This window comes from Micromys minutus (genome assembly GCF_963924665.1).
Source record: "Micromys minutus genome assembly, chromosome: 3".
NCBI classification, from domain to species: domain Eukaryota; kingdom Metazoa; phylum Chordata; class Mammalia; order Rodentia; family Muridae; genus Micromys; species Micromys minutus.
The window spans coordinates 50,944,400-50,971,657 of NC_137972.1; the positions used below are offsets into that span (position 1 = coordinate 50,944,400).

Consider the following 27,258-nt stretch of genomic DNA (forward strand, 5'->3'; position numbering starts at 1 on the left):
TGTCTGAAACAGCCCGTAAGTCACATGGAAAAACTCTCAGCTGCTAGTAATTTGGAGTACTTAAACTTCTACTCACTATGATCTTTTTCTATTGCTTCCCACATTGTTGGGCACTAGGGAAAAATCTTCACGTGAGGATTAAAAAACTTACTTTCAAGGATTCCCACAAGGGAAACTGGACCAAGGAGAAAGGAATCTGGAGAGAGAGAAAAATCATGCAGATTAGATTAAAAATAAGTCAGTGGTTGACCTGGCATTATTGCAAGATCCTGAATTATTACAGTGTTTCATTTTATTGTATGGCTAAAATAAAACCAGTATTAAGCAAAAAAGCAGGCTCAGTACATGTTTTAGAAGATGATAAACCCTGGCCATAGATCCTCTTCTAGTTCAAGCTCAAGGAACATCAAGAGCACCGTGAAGCCCTGTGCAATGGAGAGAAAGTCTCAGCATGGCCGAGGCTGACACAAACAAGACACAATCTCCCACAGCAGCCACGGTGAGGGCCGGCCAGGTTCTATGTGAGAACGATGGCGTACCCTCAGCAAGCAGTATGCGCATTCAGAAGAGCCCCTGAGCAGAAGAGAATGGATGATGGGGAGGAAAAGGGAAAGAGGTGAAAGATGGAGACATTGTGAAGAAAGACAAAGGGGAGAAAGAAAAGCAGTGGAAAGAGGTGAAGGAGGAGTGGGGGAAAGTGTGAGGAGAGGACAGCGGGGAAGATGGAGAAGGAACGGACTGGCAGACATGAAGGAAAGGAAGTAGACGGTGGTGGACAGGAAGGAAGAGGGACAGAGAAGAGGATCGATGGGGAGGGAGGCAAACAAATCCAGAGCCACTTATGCAAGCATGTCAACATGGCCGACTCCAGAAACCTGCTGACTGCCTAGGAGGGAAACATCTGCACCCTTGAAGAAGGAAAGCTCTGAAAATGGTGCTCCACGCAGACCACAGCAAACCCAACAGAGCGAGGGAGAAGGTCACCTACAGCCATCAGGAAAGGTCAACATCACAGTACTTAGAAAGTGTTTACCCACTGTGGGACGGAATCACCAAGTCCTCACTGAGCTGAACTTCACTGAACCTGCTAACAAGCCAATCAGTGCTGTTACCACTCTGCTGACAGGTAAGCAGGCTGGGTTCAAAGAAACCATGAAACTCCCAAAAGATACAGTTAGGAACTCGAGTCAGACCATCTGACTTCAGAGCCCTAACTACTCCTTTACCTTCAAAGGCCTCTAACCATGTGTGTCTGTGGATTCCTACACAGTACAACTACTCCTTTGCTTTTTACTGAACTTCTTGAAATTCTAAAATAAAAAAAAGCTACACCTACATTCCTAAAATACAAATGAACTCCGTGGATGCCAGGGGCCGCTTTCCCATCTCTGCCCTGTCTGGCACACTCAGTGCCAGCAGAGGTGACACTCGGGCACAGGGGCCCCCGTCTTGTGGTCTCTATGCAGTTTCGTTCAGGTATAGACCATGTACCTGTGCCCATGCGGACCGCAGGCAGTGCCAACTAGTGTGTATCCCACACCGCTGCTGTGCTCAGTCAGAACTCAGTCCATCTGTGTAAAACAGACGGTGCTGTGTGGGGCTGATAGTGTCACAGAGAAGCAAAGCAGCAGTGGAGTGTGTGTCAGTGTCACTAGTCTGGATTAATTTGACAAATGAAAATCTTGAGAAACTGGTCCACGGCATAAGCAAGCAGTCAGCCACCCTATGTGTCAAAGTCTCACAAGAAGTTAAATTAATTCTGACACTGACCATCCTGAAACTCAAGAGCTGTATTTTCAATAAAATCAAATACCAAACCCAAAAACCTGGCCATGCACAGGCTTCTAAGAACTTGTCTGCAGCCTTTAGAAATCACACTGTGCTGTGAGATGCAGCCAAGAGAAGAAGCAGGCACGACTTAGAGTCCTCTAAGTTTCCACTTGGGACTTTTCCTTCCCAAATATGAAGACATCACTTTCTACAACAACGTTAAATTTCACGCCTGTAAATGAAAAGGCTTAAATGATTGTAAAAATCCATTTCTAGAATTATTCACTTTTCTTTTATTAAAATAAACCAAGAGACTACACAGAATGTTGCCTGAATTTATTTGGCTGTTAAGACTCTTTAATTTTCATTCCATAGATAAGCATTTTGTCCTTTGCCTCGATTGCAAGTTATGCATAAAATTCTTTCTTCAGCTGAAAGAGGCAACCTATATAAAATATACTGGAGCACCTGGCCCACAGTAAACCCAGCGTCACTCCCTACAATAAGATTAGCTGACTGACTGAGACAACCAAACATGCTGTAAATGCTTGAATACATACTTTCATTTTGGGCTCTTTGTACCGAAAGGTCCCTCAAAGATAAACTCCTGACGTATGAAAAGGCATCAGTGTTAGTCAAAGCCATGCAGGCTGCTTGCTGTCATTCACGGTAGGAGGAAACCACCACTGTGGGGTGGGTCCCACAGTTGTCAGGCACGCACAGCCCCATGCTGTTCCTAACATGGTCAGAATATCTGCTACTGGAGAGCTGCCTCCCCTGCCCATGTTGGTTTGCAGTGCAAGAACACTGGTGTTTCACTAAAACATAGAATCTCACACCCAAACAGATACAAGCTGGTGTTCTACAATGCTTTACAGATGAAGAAGAGGAATGGCTACACTCAGAGGCCTTCCATTACAAGATACAACATACCCATTTTATTGCACCAAAAGTTACAAAATGAGTCAACGTTGTGACCTGTTTGATGCCTCCATTTAGGATGTTTTGATTGAGTAAGACTGTTAAGGCCCATGGCACTAATAAGTGGGTAGCAGTAAACCCACCTACCATCAAAGAGGCAGAAGCAGGGGATCTTGCTACAATTCAACATGGATTCCACTCAGCAACAAGCATGGCAGCCACTCTATCCTAGAGTGTATGTGGGGATCCTGGATCCTGGGTGAACTAGAGAAAACGAAACTCAGATGTCCCAGCAGCAAGTGCTGGCATCGCTAATGACATGGGCAATATACACAGTTATATCATAAGCAGGACCTACCTGTCGGGACTGCAACAGCTATGCTTGAATTCAATCAATGCTTCTAACCTTATAACCATAAGATAAATAACCCTGTAGTCTAATAAATAGTAAAGTCATTTATAACTGAAGATCTATAAAAATACTTCTAAGGTATCATTTACCTCTATAATTTTATTATTCCATAGCACAATCACACAAGATACTTTTTAAATAAATAAGGCTAGATTATAAGCTAGAATAGATACAATATGAATGATTTAGGGAACCTGAGGAACAAAAACTTATACTGTAAGAGTAAATGTCATTACATTACACTTAACAAAAATGACCAGCAACTCTCTATAAACTCAAAGAAATGTGCAAGAATCAAAATTACAAGGTTATAATGGTCTGTCCTAATTGTTAGCTTTGAAAGATTTAAGATTACTATGACATAAGTCTCTGGCCATGTCTGTAAGGGATTATGTAGACTAGGTTATCTGAAGTAGGACAATGCACCCTAAACATGGATGGTATCATTCCAAGGACTGGGGTCCTAGCCACAATAAAAACGAGAAAATGAATTCAGCCTAGGTGCTCTGCTTCCAGACTGGAACCATGTAAGCAGCTGTCTTCAGTTCCCTCTCACAAGCCTTCCTTGCCTGGATGGACTGTGTCCACTTAAACCATAATCTAAAATAAACCCTTGTTCCCTTTTATTGCTTTTGCCAATGTTTTGTTGTGGAAACAAGACAAATTACTAACACCCACGACTTAAAGGTGACCAGCTTGCCACCGGCACAGAAGCAGATCCAAAGCTAGTCCTGCTCCCTTCCCAAGGAACAAGGGAGAGCTCTCCTCTGCTCCATGGTAGTTTCCAAATTAGTGTGCTTCAGGTAGGCTTTCCCACCCCAGTGTCCCACAATGACAACTGTTCCCCTCTTGAATACTTAGCCCTTTCTGTTCAATCCCAGTGGTGAATAAGGACAAACGATGGTAAGATACATAAAAATCTCCTTGTTCGAAATGGCTGTTATTTTTTAAGAAGAGGGGAGGTTCAAACAAAAGCCATCCAAAGCCCACTAGCAACTGCACATCAGGACAGAATTTCAACAGTAAACACCTTGCGGTTTGCTTTAACTTAACCATAGCAATCCACTTACTAACACTGCACAAAGAGAAAGTATGTGATGAAATGTCGGGTGGGATAGATGGCACACCTTTAATCCCAGCACCCAGGGGCGGGGGAGAGATGATCCTGTCTCAAAAAGAAAACAAGGTAAATACTGAGATGAATTCCTTTTAGGTGAATAAGGAACTGTAAGGCAGCTTTCCAAATTAAGCACAATATGGCATGAGGGGAAAAAGAAAGCACCGAAGATAAGAAGATTAGAGTGAGCATGCGGAAGTTCAAATAAATCTTAGAGACTACACGGAAGTCAATCACTCCATCACTAATGTGGAGACCAGACACAGGCAATGCAGCTCCATCTTTATATTCTATAAAGTCGTCACAATCATCCTCCCTGAGCAGAAGTAACTCAGTGTATCAACTAACATAGTGAAGAGAGATAAGAGAAATAAACCATCCCTGCTTTAGGTTGCGCGCGCGCGCACACACACACACACACACACACACAGACACACACACACAGACACACACACACACACACACACACACACACACACACACACACACACGGCAGTTAAAAGCAGTAAGTGGCTGGCTTGCCAGATTAATCTTTAAATTTTTCTTATTTGTCTGCCCTCCGGTATACACATCAGGTTCTTCACTTCAAGACATTTATCAATACTCATCTGTACTACGAGGTTGTTCCCAGAAACGCCACAGAGAAGAATGCAGCGAAGGCAGTAAACTGCAGGGTGTCACCCACACAGGCCTCAGAGAGGCCACCTGGGTGTGGCAGCTGGGCAAGGAACTCTGAAAGATCAGTGCACTGCCAGCCCATAGGACTGCAGAATCAGCACAGGCTCTCACACGTGTTAAAGTCTCCACTGAGATGATCAGGTATTATCCCTACAGGCCTACCTTTCTTTGTTCTGTATGTTTAGTGTTTGGTTGTTATGTGCTAGGGGAGTCTCTCTTCCAGTTCTGTCTATTGAGTATTCTGCATGCTTCTTGTACCTGGATGGAAACCTCCTTCCTAAAGTTAGGAAAATCTTCTTCTATGATTTTGGAGACAACCATGGATGCTAGCCCAAATCAGTCTATCCCATAAAACTTTTAATCACAGTAAGTGAAGAAAGACATTCCATGATAAAACCAAAATGTAAGCAGGATCTATCTACAAATCCAGCCCTTCGAAAATTATTAGAAGAAAAACTTCAACCTGAGAAGGTTAATCACAGCCAAGAAACATGGAGAACAAAGAATCCCAAACCAGGGAAGGGGGGCGGGCAGAGCACAACCAAATGGCAGATGCCAACTAGCACTGCTCATAAGTATCACTCAACATCAGGGCCCAACTCCCAACTAAAGACACAGGCTAACAAAAGGATGAGAGAAGGGGATCCACTCCACTGCTGCAGTCAAGAGGCATAGGTTAAAATCAAGGGTAGCCATCACCTCAGGGTAAGAGGATGGAAATAGCAAATGGACTCAAAAAGCAAGCTGGTTAGGATTTTAATATCTGACAAAATACACTTTAAACCAAAACTAACCAGAAGGGAAAACCCACCAGGAGGACACTGCTGTTCTCAAACACAAGGACACCCAGGTTCACTACTACAGCTAAAGTCACATACTGATAGTGGGAGGCTTCAATAACCCACACTCACCAACAGATGGGACAGCAAAACAAAAAGCAAACAGAGAAATGCTGGAATTAACTGATGTTATAAACCAAATGGACCTAATGTTTACAGAACATCTCACCCAAGCACAAAAAAATACCTTCTCAGCATCTCAAGAAACTTTCTCCAAAACTGACCACATGCTCAAACACAAAGCAAATCTCAACAGATTCAAGAAAACTGAAATATCACTTTGCATCCTATCAGACCACCATGAAGTAGAATTGGAAACATTACACAGCACTTTTACAACAACCCTCGAACTGCCTTGGACATCCAGGGCCAGGGGAGAGGTACTGATGGGTAAGGGCGGCATGTTCACGGTATCAGAATAAATCATGCCTGTTTCAAATACCACACTGGAAGGTAGGCAAGAGTAAGGGGCAAAGAACGGATTTACTTTGTTGGCAGACATTTGTCCTCTGCATAGCACCTTGTTCCCATGGAAAACTGTAAACGGTTTAGTCATTAAAGCTGCACGCACCAGCCATTTTCTTCCAAAACCTCGTTCAGAGTATGTGCGGACTGGGTAGGGCATGTGAACCCACCTTTCCTGCATTAGACTGCAGGGCTGAGCCAGAGCAGCCACGCAAGAAAGAAATAAGGCGATTGCATCGTGGAACGAGGAGCTCAGAGTGGTGAAGACTGTCAATACCTAACACTGGCAAGGATGTGGAGCAACTAGAGCTCTCAAATGACTGGGAAAAGTCTAACGTGGCCCGGTCACTCTGGGAAGTTGGTTTTGTTGTTTTGTTTTTTAGACAAAGCTTCCCCACATAGCCCAGTCTGGCCTTGAAATTGCAACCCTCTGACTCAGCCTCCCAAGTGCTAGAATTTTAGGCACCAGGGCTGTCCAGTTTACATACCATATTAACCACATGTTTGACTAAGTACTTACAATAAATATCTATACAAAGATGTGTATAAAAATGTACAGGGGCTGGAGAGATGGCTCAGACGTTAAGAGCACTGACTGCTCTTCCAGAGGTCCTGAGTTCAATTCCCAGCATCCACATGGTGGCTCACAACCATCTGTAATGGGATCCAATGCCCTCTTCTGGTGTGTCTGAGGACAGATACTGTGCACTCATAGAAGTAATAAATAAATAAGTAAATGAAAAGGAGTTTATTTTAAAAAATGGACAGTGTTGCTTTACTAACCTAAGATCACAGCTGACAGCCAAAATGTCTGCCTGTGTGGATAGATGAGCCAATGGTCACATTTTACTCAACTAAACACCACTCAATGACCTTAAGGAAGAGGCAACTGTTGCGTGTGTGACTGGACTCCAATGTGTGAAGCTAAAGAAAGATGGGAGACAATTAAGCAGCAGTTCTTGATCTGTGGGTCACAACCCCTTTGGGGGTTGGATGAGCCTTTCATAGGGGTCATTTATGACCATTGAAAAAATACAGATATTTGCATTAGAATTCCATATAGTAGCAAAATTACACTTATGAAGTAGCAATGAAAGTAACTTTATGGTTGGAGTCATCACATGAGTCAGTATACTAAGGGGCAGATTTGGGAACGCTGAGACCCACTGTACTTAAGTCCTAGATAGGTAGACAGCTAGGGAAAGGGTCTGGATCAGGCAAGCTGACCTCTGACTCTTTCACTTTGATCAAAGATGGCTGACTCCCAAGTTCTCGTCCAAAAGAAAGGCTCTTTTGGCAGCATTTCCTCAGGAGGAGTCTCAGATCCCTCTAAACCTGCCTTATCCAGTAAGATCCTACTTCTCAGCTGAACCTATCCAATCACAAAATGGGATCTTTCCCAGTCCAGTTCAAGAAGGAGAAAGGAGGCCTAACCCTGTCCCACTCTATAGAATATAAGAGGCCAGACTCTGCCCCCCCAACCAGGATTGGTATACCCCCAATCCCCTACAGTCCCTTACAGGAGAGTCTGTGTCTTTGAATACTGTGTGATCCTTCTGCTTCGATATATCCTGGCTGTGTGCTGTGACTGGAACCTTCTCATCTAGTAATTCTTTACCTGATGGAGAAATGGACCTAAGAAAACCACTAGAGGGCAACAGTGACAAGAGCCAGATAGCAACAGAGACCCACAGTTTAATTCCATAAAGTTCAAGCTGTCTAAATAAAGGGATTCATTTTCACACACCTTCAGCCTACGGTGTTGGCTAAGAGGACAGTGGATGGTGGGACAGGGGCACAGGAGAACTCTTCTGGTGGTGATGAAACATTCCCAAGCCCAGGCTGCCTTTGACTGAAGCTGTGTGAAACCAGTCACACGCATCCATGCACCCACTGTCTCTGACTGCTCTCCCGTACCCAGCAGAGCTACGCAGATACAGCAGAGAGGTCCTGCATGCAAAGCCTAAAAGGCCATCTGACCTGCTACTGTGCAGAACCTGCTCTACATCCCCATCCTATGTGAAGTAGCCAGCCTGGAAGACTGTGAAAACTCACAAGCCATGAAATGTGCCCTAGACATAAAAATAACAGCTCATTAGAAACCAGCTTAAAAGGAACAAATATTTCTTAGAGGACCAACCATGATATAAATACAGTTGAATTACTCTCAGAAATTAGGAAGAAAGAGCTATGACATAAAGCAATGCTGAATACACTACTGTAACAAGAAAGTTATTTTGAGTGGAAAGCACTGGAGCTCTAAAACACTTTTATCTTCTTGAAAGAAGGCTGATTAGAAGAAGAAGCCCATGGCCATAGTGTCCAGAAGCCACTCGGAAGTTTCTTTTCCTGGAGGTCAAAGTCACACCATACAGACCCCATCACAAGGTGCCACTAATCCTTCCCATGTCATCTGGGTGTCCACAAGGATGCCACCACCTACCCTTACTCTACAAAGTGTCTGCTCTTCTGCAGCCCCATTGGGACAGCAGATTCTATAGGCCCAGTCTAGCACCCCTCCAGTTACATGTTTTAGTGATCCTGTACACATGAATTTGATCTGGTTTTTGTTTTGTTTCCTTGCTAAGTTTGTTCTTTTTTTCCTCCCTTGCTAATATCTGAGTTTAAAAAAAAAAAAAAGCTTTTTTCATGGACATAAAATATGAGGCTAAATAAAATTGGGATTATAAAAGAACTTTGGTAACTAATAAAAATATTATTTTAGCTCTTTACATTATTTCTTTTTACCTCAGAATATTTTTATTAATGCAATGTCGATTTTTAAACATGACTTTAAATTAGTTAAGGCCTGGTTACAGCAGGACATATAAATCTGACATGGCCTCTCCTCTTCCCCACACTTCAGCACTGGCAACCTCTCCATCTCTCAGGCCCATCTTCCACATCAGAGGAGAGGCACACTGACACAGCAGCTGTGAACACTGGGCCACCAGAGAGAGGGAAGAAGGAAGAGACAACCATGTGTGCCCAGACTTTTGAGATGATAACAATGTACTCTGATCCCAACATCTGATTTCAGTAGCAACCTTTGCACAGATAGTTTTATCATATTGTGTTTATTTCTAAATTGATGTTTTGATGCAGTATAAATAATAATTCAAAACAGGACAAAAAGGATCCTAAGGGATATTTACACCTACTTCATAAGACTTGACAAGGAATGAATTTATTATGAAGAGTTTCACCAAAATGGTTTATTGATAAGTATTTTCTAATTATGAACAAGTATTCCCCAAAAACTGACCTGAAGAAAAACAAAACAAAAAAAAAAAATCCAAGTTGTTACTGATAAATTATTTAACACAGACTGAAGGCTGAACTACAAACTGGCTCAGAGGTTAGTCATGGCAGATGTATAAAACTTTAAATTCTAAGTCAACACTCATTTGCCAACCCTTATTTGTTATTAAAACCACATGTGGGCATTGAGTCATTTTATGGTTCATTTGAAATAAACATGCAGAAAATTATGGGAAACAAATAGAGCCCCAGCAGTCTGTTAAAGCAAGACACTTGTTCCAATACAAGCTCTGTCACCAGGCTTTGGGAGGCCATCGCTAAAAAGTACATCTGTGGTGGAAGGGGGTGTGCTAAGAAAACTGCTTCGTAGTAGTGAGAATAGAACTGTAGCCAATGACCTATTTTTATCCCAGAAATTGAAAACATGGATCTCAACGAGAAAATGTATTATAACTCTTTAACAAAACTAAATGTGCTGAGAGAATTCCATTTTTAAACATTTTCTGCGGTATCCTCATGGCAAATACAGGATCATCTCAAAATACCCCACCCCTTCCCACAACTACCTTCATAGTTCATTTGTAACAACAATACAAACCCTTTAAAGCAAGTGTGCCAGCTTCATTTTGGTCCTGGTGTTTTTGAGATAAGGTGCCGGTTGACAGGACTCTTAGCTGGGATGCAACCCAACAAATCAGCATCACTCCAGGGAGGCTGGGGCTGGAAGAGTTCCTTCCAACCAGGACAGCATCCAAATGAGCTAAGGTCTAAAACTTCTCAGGATGCTGTAAGGACCAGCGAAGTACTTCAAGTGGAGAGAACTAGCATGCTGGTTCAAACACAGGTGCATTATTCTATGTGAATCCACTTTAGGTAAGGCCTGAGATCAGGCCTTCCTTTCCAACACCAGCTGACGTTATACTTTGTCCAAAGACCACACCACACTTACAGAAGAACCTCTGTGAAAAGCAGACATTCACTGCCCATTTAGAAAACCCTGGTAAGGTTAACTGCCAGTATATGCTGGCATTCATTTAAAGTAAGCTGGGTGTCTGGTACCTGCCTGTGAGGGTGGCACTTGGGAGGGGAGAAAAAGAATCGGGAGCTCAAAGTCACCTTACCACAAAGAAGGTTTGAGACCAACCTGGACTACATAAGATCCTTTTTTCTTTTACATAAATATAAAAACTGTTTGGTCTTCCTTACAGCTTCCTGAATAAGGTAACTCAATCACACACACACACACACACACACACACACACACACACACACACACACACACACACAAAAACACTCACTGATAAGTGAATATTAGCTCAAAAGCTCAGAATGCCCAAGATACAATTCACAGCTCAAGAAAAAGAATGACCAAAGTGCGGATGCAATCCCACCAACAGTGGGGAAGTGTTCCTCTTTCTCCACATTCAACAGCACCTGCTGTCACCTGAGTTTTTGATCTTGGCCATTCTGACTGGTGTGAAGTAGAATCTCAGGGTTGTTTTAATTTGCACTTCCCTGATGACTAAGGATGTCGAACATTTCTTTAGGTGCTTCTCAGCCATGCGATATACCTCAGTTTAGAATTTTTTATTTAGCTCTGTCCCCCATTTTTAATAGGGTTATTTGAGTCTCTAAAGTCTTAACTTGAGTTCTTTGTATATATTGGATATTAACCCAATATTAGATGTAGGATTGGCAAAGATCTTTGCTCATTCTGTTGGTTGTCCTTTTGTCCTAATGACAGTGTCCTTTGCCTTACAGAGATCTGTAATTTTATGAGATTCCATTTGTTGATTTTGGAAAGTCAGTTGTGTTAGATGGTGTTTTTCTGGGGCAAACAAAAAAAAAAGTGTTTTCCTAAAGTAGAAACAGGTGAAAGGCTAAGGCAGACTCCTCTTGAAGGAACATTTCATGAAGCATACACAGGAAAAAAGGATGTTTTGCTAAAGCAAGCATGTTAAAGGAGACAGGATGAAGGATTCTTTGCTACACCTAACAAAACGATCTGATACGTCTGCCTTTATATGTTACTTGATCTTTTCCTTTACTGCTTTTAATAGTCTTTGTTTTGTGCTTTTGATGTTTTGACTATATGTGACCTGAGGAACTTCTTTTCTGGTCCAGTCTATTTGGGGTTCTTGTATGTTCATTGTCATCTCATTCTTTAGGTTAGGGGTGTTTTCTTCTATGATTTTGTTGAAGATATTTACTGGCCCTTTAAATTGGGAATTTTTGGTCTCTTCTGTACCTATTATCTTCAGGTTTGATCTTTTCAATGTGTCTGGATTTCCTATATGTTTTGGGTTAGGAGCGTTTGGCATTTTGTATTTTCTTTGACTGTTGTGTCAATGTTTTCTATGGTATCTTCTGCTCCTGAGATTCTCTCTTCTGTCTCTTGTATTGTGTTGGTGATACTTGCATCTATGACTCCTGATCCTTTCCTAGGTTTCTATTTCCAGGATTGTCTCCCTGTGTGATTTCTTTATTGTTTCTATTTCTGTTTTTAGATCCTGGATGGTTTTGTACAATTCCTTCACCTGTTTGCTCTGCTCTTGTTCTCCTATAATTCTCTAAAGGATTTCTGTGGATTTTTTTGTGTTTCCTCTTTAAGGGCTTCTATCTGTTTACCCTTGTTGTCCTGTATTTCTTAAAGGAAGTTATTTATTACCTTTTTAAAGTCCTCTACCATCATCCTCAGTTAGATTTTAAATCAGAGTCTTGTTTTTCTGGTGTGTTGGGGTATCCAGGACTGTGGTGGGGGAACTGGGTTCTGATGATACAACATAGCCTTGGTTTCTGTTGCTTAGCTTCTTGCATTTACCTCTCGCCATCTGCTTATCTCTGGTGTTAGCTGGTCTTGCTGATTCTGACAGTGGCTTGACCCGCCTGTAAGCCTGTGTGTTGGCACTACTGGAGGACCAGTTCTCTCCCAGCAGGGTCTGGGTAGATAGCTGTGGCACAGGGTCAGCCCAGGGTGCAGACAGAAACCGGAAGGATCCTATTCCAGACTGCTCCTTGGTTCCTGTGTCCTGAGTGCTCCCAGTGGTTCCTCTTAGGCTAGGAATTTGAGCAGAGGTGGTGGTCTCCCGTCCTCTCAGATGTGTCCTATGAGACCAGTTCTCTCCCATTGGAATCTGGGTACAGAGTGCTCTGGCACTAGGTCAGCTTCAGGCACAGGCGGAAACGAGAAGGATCCTGTCCCAGACTGTTCCTCAGTTCCTCTGTTCTGAGGGCTCCGGGTGGGGTCCACAGAGCACAAGTTGTGGTCCTACCTGTGATCTCAGGTGTGTCAGCACTTCTGGGGGACCAGCTCTCTCCCATGGGGGTCTAGGTATGGAGCTGTAGCACAGGGTCAGCTCTGGGCAAAGGCAGAAACCGGAAGGCTTATGGTGATCTACTTAAAGGCCCTGACTACTGAGATAAAAGTGACGAGTGCTGACATGCAAATCCCTAAAGCACAGCACACAAGTGAGGATGGCTGGGGTCACATCAGACGGAGAAGCTTCTGCACAGCAGAGAAAGATATTAGAAAAGTAAAGAAACTGTGAAGACCATTTGGGAACCATACATCTGATAAGAGGCTAATGTTGTGCATGGAGTGTCCAGTACCAAATCCAGACCCTTGTATGTGAGCTATGTGTAGACCACTGAGCTTCAATGCCAGTGCCTGTCCTGTCGCCAGTGTTGTTTGTTGTGCTGTTGCTGTTGGTGTTAGCAGTGGGAATAGATTGGTTTCATTTGTTGTTTTTCTCTTTTCTTGAGACGTCACGACATAGTCTACACTGGTTTTGAAGTCTCAATCCTCCTGCTTCTGAAGTGTGAAGATTGCAGGCCTGTGTCACCATGCCCAGTGCTTATTAAAAAGGGCAAACGCAGGGCTGGGGAGATGACTTAAAGGGCACTTTTGCTCTTGAGGAGAACTGGAGATTTAGTTCTCAGCACTTACTTCCCAGGAGTACTGCTCATAGCTGCCTCTAATTCCAGCTCCAGGAGATCTGACACCCTCTTCTGGCTTCCACCAGCATCTACACACACACACACACACACACACACACACACACACACACACACACACACACAAATAAAGTAAAAATATAAAAATATTGTTAAGGATTTATTTATGTTATGTGCCTGGTGCCTGTGAAGGCCAGAAGAGAGGACCAGATCTCTAAGAACTAGAGTTACAGACCATTTTGAGCCACCCTGTGGATGTTGGAAATCAAACCTGGGTCCTCTGCAAGAGCATCGAGTGCTCTTAACTGCTGAGCCATCTCTCCAACACTGCACCCTACCCTCAAAAAAAAAAAAAATCTCTGTAAAAGAGCAAATAAACTGAAGAGACATTTCTCCCTCAAAAAACATACATGCAGACAACAAGAATGTATTTAAGTAAGTGATTAATATATTACTTAACAGTTCAACATCACCTACCAGAGAAATGCAACTTGAAACTACAATAAAACACCACCTGACACCTGCAGTAAGGTCTGAATGTAAAAATTTACTCTGAAAATGGAAATCAAGACAAATGAATGAGAGTATCCAGACAACAAAGATAAAATAAGAAAATATGAAGACAGCATGCAAATGTTATGGCACAACACAACAATATCTAACTTATGACTCACTTGAGAGAACAAGAACTTCAGCCTAAAGAGATAAACATATGTCCAGGAAAACCAGAGTGGGAAACATTCCAACCTAAGAGAAAGAGATGAACATCTAGACTCAAGAGGCATTCAGAACAAACAGACCAGACCAGAAAAGAACCATTCCACATCATATATATTACAGTTAAAATACCAGAAAAAAACCAAAGAAAACATATTGAAACTGCAAGAGAAAAGTGTCAAGTCACATACAAACCCATAAGAATACAGCACACTCCTCAGCAGAGAGCCTAAAAGTCAGGAAAGCACAGAATGATGAATTTCTAAGCATTGTGATTGCCAATGGAGAGTGCTATACCTAGCAGAGCCATGCGTCATGAGTGACGTGAAAACACCTGTTCATGATGAAAACAAGCTGCAGGGCTCATGATACTAAGCAGCTCCACAGAAGATCCTTGAGGAAACTACAGGCTTCCCACGAGGCTACAGGAAAAACTAAGTCATACAGGATAAAGAATAAAAGCTGTAACTTTAATTTTTGTCAAACCTTATTTTTAATGATGGTTCTTAAATGCCTTAACCTCCCTGCTAGCCCATCACCCATCAGAGGTAGTGGAGGAAAAAGATACAGGAAAGTAGACCTGTTTAGAAAGGTTCTTTGGAACAACTCCTGCCTGTGTTGTCTGGAAATTGACAATTCAGTTCAAAGGTCAGCAACGGTAGCTTGGTCCACTCACAAACGCTTCAAGGATACACCAGCAGTCTAGTTTGGTAGAGTTGAGATAGCAAACAGGAATCAGCAGCGGTGGCACTACCTAGCAGAGACAGCCAGGCCTCAGCCTCAGGGCAGGTCAGCAGGAGGACTCAGGAGGAATGGCAAGAAAAGTTTTCACCTGTGCCTTTCTCAGACAAACAAAGATCAGGGAAGACTCTAGACTAAAAGTGTTTCACAGCTAGTTCTGTAAGCAAGCCTAGCTCAGCCTCGGTCACTTCCAGTGAGTTCTACTTATACTCCTAAACATCACGTGTCCTCCCCGGGTCCTGCCTCAGCACATGTATCTGCACAGTGTCTCTGTTTAGTGGCCATGACCCTGCAGCTTGTTTTCATCATGAACAGGTCTTTTCACTTCAATCATGACACATTTTGCTAGGTATAACAGTCTTCATTGACAATTAGCTGACATCGCTCTGCTAATCAGCCCAAGTCTGTGGAAACAACAAGAAGCAAGGCACACCACCAGAAGTTTGCTGGTGCGTTTCTCTCTATAGCATCCCTTACAACTACACAGTGTAAGGCGGACTGATACATGTGTGTTGTTAGCAGAGTCCTTCACCCTGTGTCCTTTAACATGCTTGCTTTGGCAAAACATCCTTTTTTCCCCCGTGTCTGCCTTAGCCTTCCACCTGTGTCCACTTCAGGAAAACACTTTTTTTTGTTGTGTTTGCCCCAGCAAAACACCAACACAACTGACTTTCTAAAGAACCCTTCACGTTTCCACTTCAAAAAACAGGAAGACACAAACAACTGCAAAAAGTCAATACAATGACAAGAGTTAATACATCCCTCCCAATGACAACTTGAATATTAATACCACAATTAATAAATATCACAATTAAAAGATACAGACTAGCAGACTGAATTATAAAGCGAGATCCATCTATTTGTTATCTGAAGGAAACACAATGTATCAGAGACAATGCAACCCTAGACTGAAAGGATGGGAAGGACATTACAAGGAAATGGATCGAAAAGCAAGTAGAGTTACTACTCTGAATTCCAGCAAAATAAAAGTTCAAACCAAAATCAGTCAGAAAAGATAAAGACAGCACCATCAATCCAAGAGGACATCATAATCTAAACATGCAAGTGCCAAACACAAGTTCATCCAACTTTGTAAAACAGATTTGGAGAGGTGAAGACACAGATTTACCCCAACACAAAAACAGTGGTGACGTCAATACCCACTCACACCAATGAACAGAGCATCCCAAGAAAAATAATCAGAAATGTCTATGTTACATAATCACAGATCAAATGATCTATTAACCATCCACAGAAGAGTCCATGAAAACACTGGAGAATATATTCTTCTCTGTAGCGCAAGAAACTTTCTCTAAAATGGACCAGCTGACAGAACATAAAACAAATCACAACAAATACAGAATATTGATTAAAAAATAACTTCTTGTATGTGGTCTAACAATACAGTAAAGCAAAATATCAATAGCAAGAAAAACAACAAAGTTCCAAGGAAATTCAGAAAATCATTAGGCTATACTTTTGAAACTTATATTCTATCAAACATGAAAAACCTTAAAGAAATGGCTAAATTTCTTGATGCATATGACCCTCCAAAAGTAAACCAAGATTTGACAAACGACTTAAGGAAACATATAACACTAAAACAGTAATTTTTAAAAAATAAAAATAAAAACTCTCAATTGGAAAAACAAAATCCAGTTGGATTTACTGCTGAATTCTACAATACCTTCAAAAAACTTAAACCAATGTTTCTCAAGCTATTTTATTGAATACATAGGAGTTTTATAGAAACAGTATTACTCCCATGCCAATAGCAAATAAATCACAAGAAAACTATATTCCAACCTCTCCGATAAACATAGATGCAAAAACCACTCAGACAGAATACAAGAACACATCAGAAAGATCACTCTCCAAGATCAGCATGGCTTCATTTCAGAGATACAAAGAAAGTTCAACAATCCCAAATCAGTGATCAGGAGTCAGCTTCCCATGGGTAGTATGGGTAAGGGCCTATGGTAAACTGTAAACTGAATGCAAAAAAAGAACAAAGAGATAATAGATAAACAAAGATGCCCATTTTAATTTACAGTCACAAAAACAAGCTAAGGTAGTTAAAGGTGGTTGGCCAGTAGACAAACCCAAGGACAGCACTTAACAAAATAAATGAACGATAGGTTGGAATTCAAACATGACTTGCCTATAATCTGGCAAGTAGTATATAGTCATCTCCTCAGGTGTGTCAAGAAAACACCCCAAAATTGTGCACCTCCACCCTCCACACACACTGGCTCTGATCACAATAAACCCAGGCCAAATAACCAATTTCATTAAAATTCAGTCTTTGTCTAGACAGTTTTTACCATAAATCTTATAAAATGCCTCTACACATGGCACTCCACACCAATGCCCTGGGGACCCCACTACAGAAACCTTACCCCTTCCTGTTCTTTGCTTAATAAGCTTGCTTTCACTTTCTCACACTCTTTCATGTCTTGCCAGCATGTATAATTGTGCATTATGTGTGTGCAGTTCCCTCAGGAGCCAGAAGAGGGCGCTGTATGTCTGGGAACTGGAGTTACAGGCAGTCGTTTGCTACCACGTGGATGCTCGGGGTTGAATCAGGATCCTCCAGAAAAACAGCCTGTGCTCTTAACCCTTCAACCATGTTTTGTATCTGTTTGTTGTTGTTGTTGTTGTTGCTGCTATTGTTGTTTACTCTTCAACAACATAAGACCAAGAATCAGAGAGCTATTATCTCAGGACATTTGATGAATGTTTATCTTCCAGCACTTTAGTAGTTCCTGGAACAAACCCGTAAGAGTCCGGAAAGACTGCTATTCTCAAAGATTGTATCATCAGGACCTAAAATGAGGAATCAGTGGGTAATAATGTTGCCATACAAGCATAAGGAACTGAGTTCAAACCCTAGCACTCACATAAAAAGCAATTATGTCCCTGTGGTACCTGGAAACCTGAGGGTTCCTGGGGGACTTGCATACTGCCAGCTTTTCTCCAGGTTCAAGAAAGACCCTGTCTCAAAGAAATAAGGTAGTGATAGAACAAGATACAAGATCCTCCCCTGGCTTCCAGGCACACATGGGTTTAAGCATCCCCACATATGTGAGTGTATACACCACATAGAACACACACACTTCTTAAAAATGCCCAAATGAGTAAACATAATATATTCCATAAGATGCAAATGTCAGGATCATATCAATAGATACATAAAGGGCTTTTGACAAAAATTCAGCCCATGATAAAAGTCCTGAAGAAAATAGGAATGTAAGGAAGATATCTCAACATAAAAGTTGTGTACAACAAACTAACTGCCAACATTGTAGAAATGAAAAACTCAAAAAATTTCCACTAAAATTGGGACATGACAGGTTGTCTGTCCACTTTCTCTATCCTTGTTAGGTACTATACTGGAAGCCTTACCTAGAGCAATAGAAAAAAAGGGGGCAGGGAAGATGAGAGGGGAAATACAAACAGGAAACAAAGAAGGGTCTCCTTGTTTGCAAAACTTACATACATAGAGATCCTAAAGAGTGCAGTAGGAAACTTTTAGATCTTACCAATATGTTCAGCAAAGTAGCAGGATAGAAAATCAAGATATCAAAGCCAGTAGCCTTCCCACAAACCAAAAACAAATATGCTGAGAAAGAAAGAAATATAAATATTTTCTACAAATTTACTTAAAAATAAATTAAAAATTGCATGGAATGGAGCTAACCAAGGATGTGAAATACCTTGACATTAAATCATTAAACCACTGAAGAGGCTGCTAGTTCCTTCCCAGCCTGCTGTCTTCCTCCAGTAAGTACACTCAGTAAACCGTGTTCACACACACACACACACACACACACACACACAGAGAGAGAGAGAGAGAGAGAGAGAAAGAGAGAGAGACAGAGAGAGAGAGAGAGAGAGAGAGAGAGAGAGAGAGAGACAGAGAGAGAGAGAGAGAGAGAGAGAGAGAGAGAGAGAAAGAGCGCGCATGGGGGGGGGGGAATAAGCTACTAGAAGATGGAAAAACCTGTCATGCTCATGGATTAGAGCATTAATATTTTGAAAATGGCTATTTTGCCAAAACATTCTCTGAATCCAGTAAAATCACTAACAAAATTTGAAAATCGTACTTCATAGAAATAGATTTAAAAAAATCTAGAATTTATATAAAAGCATAAAAGATCCTGGGTAGCCAAAGCAATCCTGAGCTGAAAGATCAATGTTGGAGGTATCTCTACAAAAACCTCAAGTTCTACTGCAGACACGGTAAGAAAATCGTATAGGACTGGCACAAACACAGACATGCATGTCTACAGAACAGAACAAAGACCACATACAAACACAGCTACAATACCCCGGTTTTTACAAAGATGACAAAACTTCCCATTAAAGACCACTTCTTCAACAGACAGTGTTGGTAAAACTGAACATCCGCATGAAGACAAAACCAGTTCCTTATCTCTCACCCTCACAAGAATCAACCCCAAATGGACCAGAGACCTTAATATAAGACTGGAAACTCTGAAACTGATAAATATCAAGATAATAAAACTGAGCCCAGTGGCCCATACTCATGACCCCAGCACTCAGGTGGAGGCAGAGGGATCAGAAGTTCAAGGTCATTCTTGGCTACATGATGAATTAGAGGCAGCCTGGGGTAAGAGGTAGCCTATCTCAAAAAAAAAGAAAAGAAAAGAAAAGAAAAGAAAAGAAAGAGGAGGACGAAGACATAAACAGCACTTCCTGAATAAGACTAGTCAATATGCAAACAAGAGTCAACAACTGACAAATGGATCTTCATGAAATTAAAAGGCTCTTACATAGTAAAGGATAAACAATCACATGGACACAGCCTACAGAATGGGAGAAAATCTTTGCCAGCTACACATTTGATGCATAATTAACATCTGTACAAAGAACTCAAAAAAAACCTAACACAAGAACCCAAACCTAACTAGTAAAGGGGTTACCGAAATGAGCAAACCGTCCTCGGAGGCTGCAGCACTAACAGCCAGTACACAGATGAAACAACGCTCACCCTCACCCTTCTTCCAAGCAGTACAAACGAGAAGTCTCCCACCGGGGTCTCCCAGCTCCTTCCAACAGCTTTCTGTCTGTGGCTGCCACTAGTAAAGTGGATCTCACTGTGTGCAGTCTACCATGAAATTCTACCCCACCGCAGGCCACAAAGCAGGAGGATCAGCAACCATGGACCAAAACACCAAGTCAAAGGGAACTTATTCTCTCCGTTCAGTTTATTATGTTGATATGTTTCTGTAACTCGAACCTAACTGGTATGGCAGCGGCAGCGGGCATGCGTTACGACCTCATGAGACACATCACCTGCCCGCTCTACGGTCAACCAAGCCAGCCTTGCACTGCACGTTACATTAGAAAGGGGGGATTGAAACAGCACTAGAAGCAGTCACAGCGACTAACACTAACTGCTTCACTATGACCGTCATTTTCCACTTTCAGCCTGAGCCCTTCCAGCCACCCAGAAGACCTGTGTTTCCTTACATCTAGTACGTAAAGAGGCCAGGGTGCTTTAAACATCTCCCACTACACCACTACTCCCACTACAGGTCCTGAAGCCCTGCTGGAGAGCCATAGGTTTATCCATTTGTATCCTTGTGGGCTCCTCATCCCATTGACTAGGAATGCTGCTCAAGAGTGGTCTCAGACTCGGAAGCAAAGTTTGGTCAAACCCAAGTCTTGTGGCTTCAGTTCTCATCACTTTTGGTTTAGGGCTTGAACTTAACTTTAGCCACATTTTCCTCTTAGCGAGCAGCACTGCGGTTCTGGAATAGACAGGGCACACACTGAGTTTTATCTATCCACTTTTAACAAACACACACTGATTTAAGTTGAATGAGTTGATGGAAAAGGGCTGATGGAAGGATAGAACAGAGTAGACTGGTGAGAGAGCCACCACTGAGCAGTTGGCTCCAGTTAGGAAGGGATCAAACAACAAGAAGGCAGACTCAGACGCTGGGGCGGTTCCCTAAGAACAGGCATCCTGCAGGGGGTGAGCTCATCCGAGAAAACATGGATTAGGTACAGCAGGGCACATACATGGAGATACTCAGGAGGGGCTGAGTGGTGACTCAGGAAGGAAGCTTTCCAGGGACTGCCAGCAACATCACCATCACCATGATAAACAGCATCAGGCACACAGCACTCTCCTGAGCCCCTCGTGTGAGTGAGCACATATATATGTGGGCACTCCCCTAAGCCCCCATGTATGTAAACAGATATATGTTGCTGGCACTCTCCTGAGCCCCCCACATGTATGAACACAGATATATGTGGGCAGTCTCCTGAACCCCTCATGTGTAGGAACTCCTGAGACCCCACATGTGTGAACATATATAATTCTCAGGTAGGCATTGTTTTGTTCTAGTCTTAAAAAGAAAAAAAACGAGAGAAGACAGTTGAAATAACTTGCCTAAGGCCACACAGGTGTCAGGTGTTGGAGCTGAGATCTGTACCCCGAGGTGACCTCAGTGCCTGTCTTCTAACTACCACCTCCATGCATTCTCACGTGAGATCTATAGGCATTTATAGGCATTTAGCAAAATAGCTCTCAGAATCTGTAACCAAGGACAACATATCTTATCAACTCACGGTTTTTGTTTGTTTTTGAGGTTTACGTTCCTTTGTGTGTATGAGTGCTTTCCCTGAATATATGTCTGAGTATCACAAGCATGTATGGTACCTAAACGAGTGGTAAGCCTCCATGTGGATGCTAGAAATCGAACCCAGATCTTTTGCAAGAATAACAAGTAAGCCAACTCTCCAACCCCTCGACTTAAATTTTAATGACAACACTTAGACAAGAAAAACATGGAAGACAGACCCAGGGTTCTCTGTCATGCAACTAGAAGCGGTTGCTCCAATGTCAGCCACCGTTCTCAGGAAACGGTCTTTGCCCAGAACGGTCGGGTCCCTCTGAATCCAAGTTTGGTTTTCCAGTGGCAGGCTCCAGTGTACCTGAGTCTCCCTGGAGCTACGGTCAAAGGCACTCTGCTGTGTGGAAGATGTAGCCAACCATCCTAGAGCTAAGCTAAGATCTGCATCTACTGCAGATCAGAGTGAAGCTCAAATGTCAAAGCACCTAATATATACACTAACTTCACATTCACTTCCAAACAAAGGGCAGTACCATGACTGACTCACAGAAAATGGCAATTCTGAGTCAGAATTTCAAAATAAGTCAGTTTCCACCTTACCAAAAGTAATGATTTCTGCTTTTCTTTTTCTTTTTTTAAAAATAAGCTCTACTTGATGATTTCTTTTAAAAAGGAGAAACTTCAAATCATATCACATATCAACGTAACAAAAGCCTGGTCACTGCAAAGGGTCTCCCACACTGTGGTCAATGGCCTGGTTGCTTAATGTAATATTGGTAATGGCTGAATTCCAGTGTAACAAAAAAATAAAGAAAAAGACTAGCCTGGAAGTCTACTGGAGTTCACTGTAACAGGATTTGAGCTATAATTAAATTTGATTAGTTTGGTTCAAACCTCCAGTTCAAAAGAATTATCAGCATGAATGGATGAAAGCGCTTTTACACGGACATTTTGAAAATATGAAAAGAGCTGACACAGCAAGCATCAAAGACTTTAAAGAATTGACCCTTCCCAGAGCAAAGGGGAAAGGCTAACAGCTGAAACTCAGATGCCGCGTGCATGGAAAATAAAGTTCCAGATGGCTGCAAAGCCTGGCGGTTTATTAAATAGTAAATACTATTATTTTTAACTGGAGCTGGCCCAGGGATAGCCAAATGGGTCATTGATAAAATGTGAAAAAGTCTGATTCCGCCCTTGGAAAAACCGAAGCAAATAAACAGTCCCCTTACCAGAACCTACCAGCATGAGGAAACCTCTCAAGGACTCTCACAAACAGCTATGATGACTTTTAAATAAGCACACTGTCCGATCAACATTAAAGCACAGCACCGAAGCCTAAAAGTCCAAACCAGCTCCTTAGCAGAAAAGCAGCCCGGGGAATCTAACGACATCATCAGGAGACACTTCATTCTCACTGTCTACGGGAGCCCACGCCCACCACACCTGAGTACCTCCCTTCACACTGGACCCTGGAAAAGAAGACTCAGGCAGCTAGTGCATAACACAGCATATAGAAGACTGCTCCTGACTGGAGGCTCACACATGGATCTTAGAAACACTTGCAAAGAGCTATTATCACTTCCTATATATGACAGTGTGCAGAGTGAGTAAGTGTGCACACAGGAGACAACATGGCATACACTTCCAGATAGCATGTGTGTTTATGTACAGTCATGCACACACACACACACACACACACACACACACACACACACACTCGAGCCTGTCTTCAATAAAATGAAGTTGCCTAACAGTTTGCATACCCTGGGTTTTCCCATAGCACTAGTGGTTTTTATGGTAATGATGGTCCTCGATACTATATCCACAAGCCTGGGGTTGGGCTGGCAGGCTGTCTGCTGATTGTTGAGACACTGTGCCAAATGAAGCAGGTGTGAGATATCTCAGATGAAAGCAATTCTCCACATAACAATGTCATCCTGTGGTGCTTTCCTGACGTGCAATTCTTCTCTCTCTCTCTCTCTCTCTCTCTCTCTCTCTCTCTCTCTCTCTCTCTCTCTCTCTCTCTCTCTCTCTCTCTCTCTCCCTCTCTCCCTCTCTCCCTCTCTCCCCCCTCCCTCCGTGTGTGTCTCTGTCTCTCTCTGTCTCTCTCTCTCTCTCTCTCCCTCCCTCCCTCCCTCCCTCCCTCTCCCCTCCTCCCCCATCCCCCCTCCCTCCCTCCCTCCGTGTGTATGTGTGTCTCTCTCTCTCTCTCTCTCTCTCTCTCTCTCTCTCTCTCTCTCTCTCTCTCTCTCTCTCTCTCTCTTTCTCCCTCTCCCTCAGGCACATCTGAGGGGTGCACAGAGGAAGAAGTTCATTCAACATGGACCTTGCTCAAAATAGTAAGAAATCCAGCCACAGCAGGCAAGTTGGCTAAATTTTTTCTCCAAGTGTTCTCTGTAAAAATCAAAATAATTCTTTATGGAATTCTTTTATCTTGAAAACTATTTTAAATCATTTAGCTTTAAAATAATTCAAAGTAGCTTACTACCAAGAATAATGGGGGAGAAAGATTCATGGAGTAATCAACCATGGTTACTGTCCATTAAGAACAACAAGGCATCGAGAGAGGTTAGGGGTAAGTGTGAGCCAAGTGCCAATACACAAACATCAAAACATCAATCCATGTAACTTTGTACAAATAAAAAAATGTACGGAGGATTAAAGATAAAAATCTGCAATTCATGACAGAAACTTTGCTAGAAATGAAAAAAAAAAAAAAAAACAAAAAAACAAAAACCTGTCCCCCCAGTTCCTGCAATGTTATCCAACATGTCTTTATTTCAAAACGGCACAGCCACCTGTTTTTTCTGACTTGTTTGGGATTTGCGTTGGTTGCTGTTTGTTTTGCTGTGTGGAAACTGGGTGTCACAAAGCCTTGTAAGCGCCAGGTGAGCCTCTTCCCCACATGGGAATCTCCTCACTGAACTTGTATCTCAGAATCCAGCAGGGTCAGGGTCACCTGCTGGGAATAAAATGCAAACTCTTGGTCCCACCCCCAAAGTTCCAGATTCAAAAGTCTGGGGCAAAACCTAAGGACTTACATGTCCACCAAGTTCCCAGGTAATGGTGATGCTGCTGGCCCAGGCGCCACACCTGGAGATGGGTATTTCCTCTCTTGATGATCAACTGACCTGGCAATGGGAAAGACCTTTGGGCCCTGGAACTTACAAGGGGTTCTACAAAAAAGGAAACCCACCCAAGACACAGAACGTACTTTGGAGATTAGTGAGCCCAGGACTCAGCAAACTTTCTAACTGAGCCGGATAACGAGAAGCTTAGACTGTGGACCGCACCGTACCTTGCACTACCATGCCCTGCACCACAGTGTAAGGCAGTGTTGTGTGCCCACAGCATTATTACAGAGACAAATTGCAGCTTACCATCTTAAAACGGACAAAACCAATGTCAGGATGACTAGACAGCTCTGGAAGCCTCAAGAGAGCAGATTACATCATTGCAGCAGGGACTCTGTTTCCTGATGCCCCGTATAGTGAACAGTAAAGAAAAGCCACGAGCGGAACACACTATTAAATCCTGCATCGTTTGTAATGAACAGAAAGGCTTCACTAAGAAAAATGGCATCTCACTTCTAGAATTAACATAAGCCATGACTATTTCCGTTCTTTTAAGACTCTACTTTATTTTGATGGAAATGAACACAGGTCCCCCTAAGAGCAGTGAACTCTCTGAGCTGCTCTCAGCTCTGCAGCCCCTGTCCACTTCTATGTGTAATAGTCTTATGTGTAACTAGAAGGATGCAGAGGACACTAGCTGGACTCCTGTCACCTGGCTTTGCTGCACACTACAGCAGGCTGGGGCCAGCCTTGGTTCTTAGTGTCCTGGTTTTAAGCTTCTCGCTCCTCCTCTACCATTCACTTCCTGCCCTTCTTTAAAGTAATCCTCCCAGTTCTAAACCCTCCTCACATGGGCCACAAGGCATACAAATTATAATAACTAAGTAAAAAACACTGTTTTGTGTACTGAAGTGAAATAGCCTAGGTTTGACCTTAATTCTAGTTATCAAATAGTTCTTAACTTTAAATAAATACTTACCAAACAAGACAAGCACATTAATCTTCACAAAGTAGATGTTTAAAATATTTAGTTATATGTATACACATATACACATATGAATAACTTTTTATGTGTTTATAAAATTATAAACATGAACACATATAAACATAATCTATGTGTTCACAGCTTTCTCAGCTTTTAGAATTAAAAGTGATATTTAAAATTCAGTATATTCTGGTAGTTAGAGAGTAAACTTTATGTAGTACCTTATAACTATGCTACTCCACTTATGTAAAAATAAAGAAAATAAAACTGTTTACAAATTCAAGCTGGCATTTCTATGGGAGCTGCAGTTAAAGTATGCATGTCCAGTTTAGGATCATAAGGATGAGTCCCAAGTCTGAGAAACAGTGTGGAACGTGTTTCATGTACCCTGAACCATGCATGAAGAAACAGCTGTTATTTACAGATCAAAGCAACCCCGAGGATCCTAAAACAGCCAGAGTGAAAAAGGCCTAAATCTAATTTCATCCCTGTCCACACGCTCCTTTGAACTAATAATTCGGAGAATTGGTCAGTACGTTGAACTAATTAGCATGCTTAACGCTTGCCAATTTTGATGGCTCCAATTTTTTATTTTAAGAAATGGAATATAAATAACAGGATTTTTCAGACACACAAGCAAGTTGGAGAACATTCGGAGGCCACTTCAACTTAACAAAGTCATATATATATTGAGCAATGGCTAAAAAGTCTCACCATGAGGTGAGACCTATTTACTGTTCTCTAAGAGGTGAAACAGGAAATCAACTACTTGGGGGAGTTGTTTTGCGTGGTATTAATTTAGTGAGTTCTGTGAGTACTTACTCGCTGTTAGCAGACCACGTCTAGTACTGTCTCACTCTGAGGAACTGCAGTAGGTGCCCTGCTAAAAGGATGGGGCTAGTTTTACTTGCAACGAGGGTAAGGAGAGTAGAGACCTTCTAACTGAAACCCCACATGCTAAGAGCAATAGGATCCTTTATATCCACACATTAGCTCGGACTGCATGCTATAGTCATTCTTATTACCTCTGGTGCTCAGCAAAAGTCTACAGTAAACAGCTTAGTGGATGTTATACAGTATCACCAGGGCATCGAGGAGGATGAGTATCAGGTGGTTTATTTTATTTTATATTTTTGAATAATTGTTTAAATTATGGTAACATCATTTCCCTCTTTCCCTTCCCTATCACATCCCCATATACTCCTCCTTGTTCTCTCTCAAATTCATGCCTTTTTCTTTGTTACTGTCATGTGTATTATGTGTATGTGTGTGTGTGTGTGTGTGTGTGTGTGTGTGTGTTGCAGATGTGTGTTTATCTTTTCTATCCAGCACTGACCGTTTCTAGGTGATACTGTCTTGAAATTTGCATAAGATCATTGCAAACAAACTACTTCAGCTTTAAGTCTGTTGCCCCTCTAACTTATGTCTAAAGCTAGACGTGGGGTCGCAAGGAGTGCCAGCCTCAAGAGGGTCTGCATGTGTGATTCTAGGTAGAAACTTCAAAGGCAGACTTTAGTACCACCTGAAAAAAATACTCCAGCTACAAGAGATTCTGGTGACAATTAAGCATGCACTTATAGAACGCTTCCCAGCATCCACCTGCCCAGCTCCTCACTCCTCCTCCTGCTAGAACTCCTGTCAGAGCATTTCTCCAAATTCAACTCGGAGAGAGAGAAGGACATACTTGCTGGCCAGTGATTGCTCATTCCTGCGCCT

At 42.3% G+C, this 27,258-nt stretch overlaps 1 protein-coding gene across 2 annotated transcripts in view; it reads right to left on the reverse strand.

The window, feature by feature from the left end:
* SLC25A26 (solute carrier family 25 member 26) overlaps positions 1 to 27,258 on the reverse strand; it is an 86,563-nt gene that overhangs the window by 19,723 nt on the left and 39,582 nt on the right. For both annotated transcript variants that reach the window (XM_080914528.1, XM_080914527.1), the window contains one exon: positions 152 to 196. In XM_080914528.1, coding sequence (XP_080770654.1) covers positions 152 to 196 — 45 coding nt within the window. The remainder of the gene's footprint in view (positions 1 to 151; positions 197 to 27,258) is intronic.